The sequence below is a fragment of the Symsagittifera roscoffensis genome, chromosome 1, assembly GCF_963678635.1.
Source record: "Symsagittifera roscoffensis chromosome 1, txSymRosc1.1, whole genome shotgun sequence".
NCBI classification, from domain to species: domain Eukaryota; kingdom Metazoa; phylum Xenacoelomorpha; order Acoela; family Convolutidae; genus Symsagittifera; species Symsagittifera roscoffensis.
In genome coordinates this window covers 71,952,958-71,962,790 of record NC_087062.1, presented here as the reverse complement: position 1 = coordinate 71,962,790, position 9,833 = coordinate 71,952,958, and the positions used below count along the sequence as shown (strand labels likewise).

The following is a 9,833-nucleotide window of genomic DNA, read 5'->3' as shown; positions in this document are numbered from 1 at the left end:
AACCCGAGCCCACCGAGTACTTAAACGTAAACATCCCAATGCCCAAATGCCTTCTAATCCTCGACCACCTCAAACCGTTTTCAGTTCATCCACTTCATACTACCCCAAAAGAATTCCTACAAGTGTGCTTACCATTTTTTCCGCAATACACTTACTATCAAACAAATGCTAGCAACGATCAACAAACTTACGTTAATGTACTTACGTTTCCCACACTTTCATGGACCTCATATTATCATTTCCGTAACCCATTATATGATAAATCAGACGACAACGAATTGTGTCACACTCGATTATATCACCTAACCAGAGCACTTCTTGAAAATCACAACCATCGGACTAACCCAAACACTAAATAGATTCACTGCACAAAAAGCAAACCGATTTACCATTAACCATTATGATCACGCCATTGCACGATATATGGAAGATAACTTTTTAAAAGACAAAACTAAAGCTCACCCACAACTAGCTGAAAAAATTTTCCAAAGATCTCAATATGTATTTACCATCAACTGTATGAAAAAAAAGTTGATCGCGTGCAAATAAAAAAATAAAAACTCTATTCTAGAAATTTAAAACTCATTTTAACAAATTGCACTATAAAAGAAAGCAGTAAAATTTACCTCTAAATAGCAGTAAATTTATAAATAAATTTCCAAAGCAATAAACTCCCTTTTACAAAGCAGTAAATTAATGAATTCCACAAAAAACAGTAAAATTAATATTTTAATGTAGTAAATTCAGAAAAATTTGCAGATAAATTTAAAAAATACTAAATTTTTTACAAGACGCTTATTTTATGAAGTTTAATCATTCATTCGCCCATAAATAACACACTCTTTCCACAATCGCACAACTCTCCCACGAAGAATTGTTTAAATAATTGATTTTAAGTTTTAATTTTCACTGATAACAACTCTAACTTGTTTTCAGACGTTTCAAACTTTCCTTTAACCAGGTTGGAAGGAATTATAAAGTAAACTGAAATAACCAACGCAGCTTACTAACGTCACAAAATTACAAACTACTAGAATGACTAAGAAAGAAAAACCCACGGTAATAAAACCAGATTAAAACCAGATTAAAACTGGATAAATTATTCTTTTGAAGACCACTTTCAAGTTTTACCACAATCAAGTAAAACACAAAAAATTCGAAAGACAAACCCAAACCAAAAGATCCCTTTTTTGAGAAAAAGACCAAACCAAAACAAAAAGGAGAAAAACAAGTAAAAAGAACGAAAGAAAAGGTCGAACACAAAAAGAGACTCTGCATAAAAAGAGACCATAAAAAAACACCCACACCTGGCCTCACCAACCAGAGGGACATCGTGAGCATGCTCTTTAGCCTGCCCAACCTGCCGCGCTACACCACGCTTTGTGACCCACATTCTATTTTGCCAAGAGTTGCTCTAGTGTGAACAAGTCTTAAAAAATAACCAAACTAAAGTAAAACGCTTTTGCGATATTAATTAATAACAAATGATAACTAAAATTTAATTAACATACGGTAATTATATATGTAAACCCAAGGAACGAGCAGCAAAGGAGACGACAACCAAATCACCTTCCAAATTTGGAATGGCAAATCTGTTCGATTTCCTGACTAAAGTCACTACCCTCAAAAGATTTAAAGTATGGACTCAACATCGCAGCAAAGGAAAATTATTGAACCAGACCAATGGCCATCTCGATGTTGACTACACTTACCAATTCTAGTCACTTGGCACTTCACACGGAAAAGTCAAACTTCACCCTGCACGTTGTCTCGCTCTAAACTTAACGACATCGTTACATCAATGCATCAATGAGAAGTCTTGACGCAATCACCCAAGACTACCACGATCAACGAAACCCATCTAGAAACACGAACATATTAATCTTCCTCCGTCAAACACAAACAGCCACACTTCTCCTTTCTCCAAGAAGTCAATGCTCACAACTTCAAAAAAAACTACATCACCTGTCCTTCACTACATCAAACAATTAAAAACTAAAAACTCTCTAAGCCCCGGATGGGTGGAACCAGTTCTAAACTAGCATTTATAGACCAATTATCTTTATGATGGAATATCCTTATAAAAAATTTATAACTAACCAATCGTTTTCCATCTCCAACATTTACACTTATTTGTAAGTGCTGAAACTACTTGTAGTTTCAGCATCAGAACAAATTGAATAAAACTTAGAATACAGTTGTTCTCCTTCCGGCAACTAACTTGCATCAACCAGTATACCCTAGATCTTTTGAGTCTAGGAGGTATAAGAGTAAGACTAAGATCGGTATTAGACTAAGAAGTTTCACGAAGCTATCCGGCCGAAAATAAGATAGCCTGACGAGCAGACGGTGTACCTTAATTAAAATTACTCTATGAGTACAGTCACTGAGACATAACTCAGTCTTCAAGTCCCATCAAAAGCAGTTGTCGTCTTAATAGCTGTCGTATTCTTTGCCGGACATCAACTTATGACTTTCTCTAACTAAATTGGGCGGAACAAATTTATGATCACAAATCATGATTACGAACATCTTTATGACGCCTTGTTCTGTCTAATTAGTCGCGGTCTCTTACATGCACTCTAGCTGGTGACAGGTTATGCTTTATGGACCATCATTTTTTTTGTTTCAAGCGTGTTTTGAAAATACGTAAGCATAACATAATTTATTAGTTGGTATTTGAAGATCTAAACACGTTCAAAACGACTGTTCAAGTAAAATTTACGACTTGAGAACAGATCGACTGCCAGCACAATGCATCGTGAACCGGACACTCTCATAATGGCAAAACTATTTACAAAACCAATTAACTTCCCGGTCTAAGAAAATCAATTTATATGCCAGCAAACTTCAAATGTTTTCAATGCTTTCCTTACTCGGCCCATTTCAGTCTTTTTATGTTCAGGTGATGCTGATTTCTGCAATTGGGTTCAGAAAAACAAAAGGTAGGGCGAGTAAATCAACTTCATTTTTCAACTGGCTTTTTTGGCGTTTCCCCAAGATGAGATTTTTCTACTGGCCCTTTTGGTGTTTTCCCAAGATGGCGAACAATTTGTTATTTATTATAAGACTTGCATGTTGGGTTTTGAGTTTTGAAAATTACTCAATTTATTCCACAGACGCATATTTATGGCTATAAAAATGAGAGTTTAAGGTGTTCAATGATGATTGTCCATTATGACAATCATCATTGATTCAGACTTCGAGGCAAACTTTATTGTGTGAGATACAGTTTCTTTGATGGATGCATGTCTTGAACTCAGGTACCAATCGCTTTAAAAATAAAAATTCTGTAATTTTTTTAGCGCAGGCTTTCGCTCTTCAGCCAACTTATAACTCATCATTTGATACCTACGAGCTGCAGTGCCATGTCATACCTCCGTCCCCTTCAGCTCGAACTAAGTACACCCTCACTCCAACTGATGTCCAGAAACCAGATCTCATTTTCCTATCCGATGACTCTAACTCGGGTACAACTGTGAGGATTGGCGTGGAATGCGTGATCTATGATGTCAAGTGTTCAGCCATTGATGAGAGCAATGCAACAGTTGTGGACTCATTTACCACAACAACATCGATAACAATATGCATTGGTTGGTAAGAATCAGAAGCAAAGCTCAACTTCCCTGTTTCTATCAGCTCAAAAGTTACATTTCATAAAATGTGAAAACTTAAACCATTGAACAATATCCCATCCAACAACGCAACTTGCTGAAAATTCATACCTAAAAATCGCCAAAAAAATTCATTTTTAAACTTAAAAATTACCTATAGCTTAATCAACATTTAATCGACTCAAAATTCAGAAAAAATTGTACGCAAAATCAGTAACGAAATTATAAACCAAGAGAGTCAAAAGCAAGGAAATGAAAATGACCGTGCAATCGACAAATGATAAAAGACTTGATACATTTGGTGTTTGCCATTTTTTGCTTTTGAATTGTTGAGCAATTCTTACTGCATTGTTTTTTATAGACATGGCATATTATAGACACAACCAAACTAAAATTGCATATGGCTGGAATTTAAAACTGCGTATATTTAAATTTAAAAAATCTAATTATAAGTTTATAATTAAAAAATTGCTCTGGAAGTTGAACGTGGGAACCTGAGTTTCGGAATTGATTTGCAGAACTTTCTACTTTTTTTGTTAGTTAAATGTTTCTGACGGATTTTTTTGTATCATATGAAAGATATCGATGGCTAAAGTAAAGTAAATTGTTTTTGCGGCTTATTTTCTTTTAGTTTTCAAATTTGTTTTGCGCTCTTCAGGTCCAAAAGTTCGATTCAACTTCACATCGCTGATACTGACACCCGAAGCAATCTCATTCAGACTGTTGCATGGCGAGTTGGGCGAATTAGGCAGTGCGATTATCTACCTGCATGTCGGAGACTCCCAGACTCACACTGCTTCCAAGGAGTTCAGTAGAGCTGACTTGGACTCTCCCTTGACTCCAGTTTTGTTTGAGGGGCTCACACCACTTGAAGATTATTCAGTGCAATATGTAGTGTTCTGCGATGACAGTCAGCGGACACCTTCTGGTAGAATTATTCTATTCTCAACAGCATGTAAGTGAAAAAAATTTTCTCTAAACTGATAGTATGATATTACGCTTGCGATTAGCAAGCGCTATCAAATCGGAATGTAGACTTTTTAAAACAAAATCAGTTGAATCAATTGCTGTTATGCTGCTGCATGCTAAATTTTCTGAAAATTCAAGTTTATCTCCTGGTTTAAAATTTGTAACGGGGATTTTTTCAGAATTAAATTTTTTGTCAGCTTCATGGATCTTGTTCAATTTTTGTCGGCTTACTTGCCGGATGTTTTAAGATTTAATTTTTTTTCTATTCAATTGCTTGCTTTATAAAATATTCAAATTTAGTTTAACGTCCCGCGCATCTGTTGTAATGGTAACACATAAACTTCAGACAGCAAAGGTCTGGGGCTTTAATCCGGGCCGAATCCTCTTTTTTGAACTAGAATTTTTTTTGGACTATCGTCCGTCTGCTTATTTTTGTCGGCTTAGATTCCGTATCACAAATTTAATTTTTTTTCTAGATTCAGTTTTCTTTTATCTCTCTGAATACTGCTAGTGGGAGTACCTGGGTCTCAAAAAATTTTGTGGAAGCTTTGTTGCATTTTGTTTTAGAAATTTTGTTGAAAGTATTTACTTCGTCGTTCGATGTGCACGCAATTTTTACATTTGTGGTTATTATTGGTTTTGTTTTTACGATCAAAAAGATCCAGGTACCCTTTTTTGAATGCTCAAAACCAACCCCACAAAGATCTCTGTAAAAACGTAAGTAAATAAATTTTAATTTTGAAAAAATTCTATTTTTTCCAATTAAATTATTTTTGTTTTTTTAGTTCCTTTTTCAAACTCATCGTATTTTCACTCGAATTGAGGGCAAGCATAGGTGTAAATAGTTACTCGTTAACTGCCGAATTTGTTCAACTTCCCGGCAAAATGCGTTCAATTTTTTTGCTTTTTATTAGAATCACTGTCCAGATCCAAAATTCACCTTCTTTTGCGTAAGCTTCGTTGAAAAAAAAACCAATAGCATTACACAGTGGCGTCCTTAATGATGAAGGGGTCAATTGTTGGGAAAAAACTTTCACTTATTTTCAGCCAATCAGAACTGAGTATTCAAAAATCTCAGAGAAAATGCAAAAACCTCAAAGAAATCTAATAAATCCAGGCCACCAAAGTTAATACTGAGCGATAAAAAACAAGCAGAAACAAGAGCTTTCAAATATTGCGGAAACGAAATCGGGTATTGCAAAAAATTAAAACCGATTTCTTAAAAAAGGAAAAAAAGAACACTTTTGCACAAATCGTACGGCAAAATTTTTGCAGTGCTACTATAAGTCGTTTTGTGTTAATAAAGACTTCGCTTATGTGCAAAAATCATGTAGCCAACAGGAGCGTCTAACAATTCTGATTGCTTGAAAGTTCTCAATCATTCGGTCCCTCCATCATGAGAACACTCAATCACCTTTAACTTCTCTTTTCTGGTAGATTTTCATACGGGCACGATTTTTTAAAGTATTTTACAAATGAAAACTGTCAACATTTCAGCCAAAACTTTTTTCTTTTTTAGCATGCGCTCTCTCTTTAAAATTAGTGCAAATTTGCGCTCAAGGCGCCTTAGAAAACGGCCCACCACCTAAATCTGCTAGTTTTTCTGTAGCAAAGTTTATTCTGTTTAAATTTAGTGCCTGCAACCACTTCGCCTCCAACTACAACATCTAACGTAGCTGAAATTACGACAACTATAACTCCAACAACAACAAATATTCCGACGACAACAACGAATATTCCGACGACAACAACAAATACTCCGACGACAACAACAAATAGTCCGACAACAACAAATACTCCGACGACAACAACAAATACTCCGACGACACCAACAAATATTCCGACAACGCCAATAAACATTCCGACGACAACGACAACAATTATTCCGATCAGTACAAACTTTAAGACGACAACGAACACATCGAACGCAACCCAAGGTCAACCACTTTGGATCTATATTGCAGCCGCAATTTCAGGAATGATTATTCTAGTTATCATGTCTGCAATATTAGCTTGGGCTCTAAAGGGAAAACAATCAATTTTAAAGACAGTTCGCTGGTGTTCGAATGACTCGGATAAACGTAGTACTCCAGTTGAAATCGCTGAAAATGACCACCAAGTTTCAAATTCAGTAGATCTGAATGCCGACTCAGAAACAATCAAAACGAATATCAACTCTGCTGGCTCGCAAAGAGTTTCCGTGAATTCAATAACCGTTATAAGCGGGGAAAAAATTAGGTCAGGAACAGCGATCGTTAGCATGAAAAAAGCTACAGTTTTAAGCCGAATACCGCCTCTCAAAACTAAAGTCAGCACTCCTAATGAAAAAATGAAGGTTATCTCTAAACTTGGAGAAAAAAATACTTCGCAAGTTACGAGCAAAAGCAATTCGCGCTGGGCTAATGTGGTCAAAACAGCTCAAAATTCGGGTGCGATAAAAACAAAGAAAATGGAAAAGACAAATTTGGACTCGAAATGGAACAAAATTACTTTATCAAAGACCGGCGAAAAAGATTACTCGGGTATAAAAAGCCGGCTATTTGATTTTCAGAAAAAAATAGATTTCGATTGAATTAGCATAAAAACGATCTATAAAACTATCTCTGCAAAAAATGGATGTGTCTAGCAATTATGTTTTAATTTATACATTTACGAAAGGTGGATCGCATAAACGCAAAGAATCAAATCATCTGGGTGAACGTATGTTTACCCCAAGCTGGAAAGCAACGGAGTATTTGGGTGTTTTTTGTTCGATGCAAAATCAGTTCCTTTGAAAAATATCAAATGGGGTCAAGCGATATAGTTTACTACAACTACTTCGTTTTTTGTTTCTCAAAGCGAAGGTTGAAATCAGAAGATTTGATAAGAATATTTACATAACGCAAGATGACCATACTTAAATCCCTTTCTATCGTTTTTTTAAACAGTTTTACCGTAAAAAATACGATGCTCTCCAAATATTTTTTTAGCTTCTCAAGCAGTTCCGCGGAGCGAAGATTTAATTAAAATTAAACAATTCTTAAAAAAATTTTCGACCTCATCTGATAAATTTTATTTTAACCTTTACTCTAAAGCCGTTTAAGAAATGAAAACAGATATAAAAAATACCGATTGTATCAAGGCAAACCCCTGCTGTTTCAGGTCATCTGCTCAAGTTTTTGTTCATCACAGGCTGGAATGGAACTATTTTTTTTGGTTTTTTCTCTATAAAAAACCAGGTTTTTCTAGAAAACTTGCAAATTAGTACTGCAATTATAAGTAATTCGAGAAACCTGTATTTAAAAACAAAAAAACTTCAATACAAAAAAAACACAAACAGCATGCGTCTTATTTAAACGAAAAGTTTCATAAATGAGTGGGGTTATATAGTTGTATTCAGACCAGGGGCAGATCTAGGATTTTCTCGAGGGGGGGGGGGCTTATCATAAATTTTGGAAAATTATGTCGACTTTTTTTTAGATTGACTAAAACGATTTTCACATCTTTCCCAAAGCACTAAAAAGAACCTGTTTTGGTCAAAATTTCTGCGCCGAAGGCGAAACTTGGTACAAATAGGCTAAAATAGCATTTTAGGGTTTTTTTTTTGGAAAAATTTTACCAAAAACCGCGTTTTTTTCGGCGCGCGCTTCCCACTAAAAGTTAGTATATATTGGCGCCAAAGGCTCTTTTAGAAAAAATTTTCGGTCCGTCAGCCAAAAATGAATATCTCAAAATAGTTTAAAGGGGTGACCCTCTGGGTCGATAGGGGGGCGAATCCCTGAGGGGGGGGGGCGCGTCCGCCCACCGCCCTCGCCCCCTAAATCCGCTCATGATTCAGACAAAAGTCAACGCCGGCTTTGATTAGACCAAGTAATCGCAAACTTAAGACAGCAGTGCGGCTGCGGTTTGCTAACACATCAAAAAATCAACAAAACAAGCCGAGAAATGTCAAACTTTTTGAAAAATTGCCATTAAAGCAACTTCAAAAAATTACAAGAATTGAAAAACATAACACAAATATATTATGGAAGCTGAGCCCATAGATAGAGCATAAAACATTCATAATGTAGTCATATTAATCAATTTGACATATTAACCTTTTTCAAACAATTTTATCTTAATAGGGGAGGAAATTCGTTACAAGATACTATAGAGGGAGAAGGGTTGAGATAATAAGTTACAAGATCCTTTTTAAGACTGCTGATGTCTTCCATAAAAAAAAATTAGCCAACAAACTGTTGAAAAAGACTCAATGAACGCAAGGAAACAGAAAGCATTTGACTTGTTTTCGAATAAAAATTCAACTCTCAAAAAATATATTTGGCCTTAAAGTTCTACGAATTCCACTTTCTTCACTTTGCTAAAATCATCTCAAATTGAGAAAAAATGGATCATTAGATTAAGTGTTTGTTATGCTGGGAGATTTATAAAATTTAAATTGCTTTTCAAAATTATAATTCAATCAGGTCGACTTTTAAATTTTGCTGTTTAGATAGTGAAGTTTGCCTTCCTTTTCACACAAGAATGAACTGAAATTGAGAAGAAATCAGAAGTCAAATTGGGACATGTCAAACTTGAGCGTGAACAATGTTCAAGACTTTTACCTGGAAAAAAAAAATCACCAAGACCTATATAAAACTTCGCTACGTTCATTTTTTTCAGATATTGAGTGCGGTATCATTTTGCCGATCTTAGTTGTTTTGTGGATTCCAGACAGTTCTCTATATTTATTCGGTTTGTTATAAACTTATTCCTTCCTAATTGATTTTAATTAATTGCATTTAAAGCTGCTGTCGACCAGTTTTACTTCCGTAGTAACCGATAACTTTTTAAATAACTCGAAACCTTTAATTGGGTCTTCGAATAACACTAAAAAACCTAATCTTTACAGGAAATTTATGCTTAAAAAAATCAGCAGCCATCAGAAAGTTGGAAAACCGTCAAAAAATTCAATTTTTGACATTTCGGAGAAAAAGTATTACATTACAGCTCTTTGATTTTTCGAATCTTTCAGCGACTCGCCTCTTCTTTGGAGAACGGGATCTACAGGCAATTTTTGTTGTGCTGGGAAATCGATAAATTTAAATCCGCACTCAAACCTCAAAGCTATTAAGGTTATTCTCGCGCTTTTAGCACTTTTGAAGAAATTTAACTAGGTTCCTGCTAACAAATGAATCTGATTTAAAATCAAATGAAACTAAAAGGGAAACAAGTATACTCGGTTACTATGCAAGCACATAGTCGTAAAGAAACTACACAAGTTTTTTTTTA

At 35.2% G+C, this 9,833-nt stretch overlaps 1 protein-coding gene across 1 annotated transcript; it reads left to right on the top strand.

Moving 5' to 3' along the window:
* Nucleotides 1-2,559: 2,559 nt before the first annotated feature.
* Nucleotides 2,560-7,430, top strand: LOC134856999 (uncharacterized). The gene is made up of 4 exons (XM_063873318.1): nucleotides 2,560-2,945; nucleotides 3,306-3,593; nucleotides 4,273-4,569; nucleotides 6,218-7,430. The coding sequence occupies exons 1-4, from the start codon at nucleotides 2,855-2,857 to the stop codon at nucleotides 7,153-7,155; spliced, it is 1,614 nt and encodes a 537-aa protein (XP_063729388.1). The 5' UTR covers nucleotides 2,560-2,854; the 3' UTR covers nucleotides 7,156-7,430.
* Nucleotides 7,431-9,833: the final 2,403 nt, after the last annotated feature.

Coding starts and splice junctions, on each gene's coding strand:
- LOC134856999 (XM_063873318.1), top strand. CDS start 2,855: ATGTTTTCAATGCTTTCCTTACTCGGCCCATTTCAGTCTTTTTATGTT. Junction 3,594..4,272: donor ATCGATAACAATATGCATTG/GTTGGTAAGAAT, acceptor TGCGCTCTTCAG/GTCCAAAAGTTCGATTCAAC. Junction 4,570..6,217: donor TATTCTATTCTCAACAGCAT/GTAAGTGAAAAA, acceptor GTTTAAATTTAG/TGCCTGCAACCACTTCGCCT.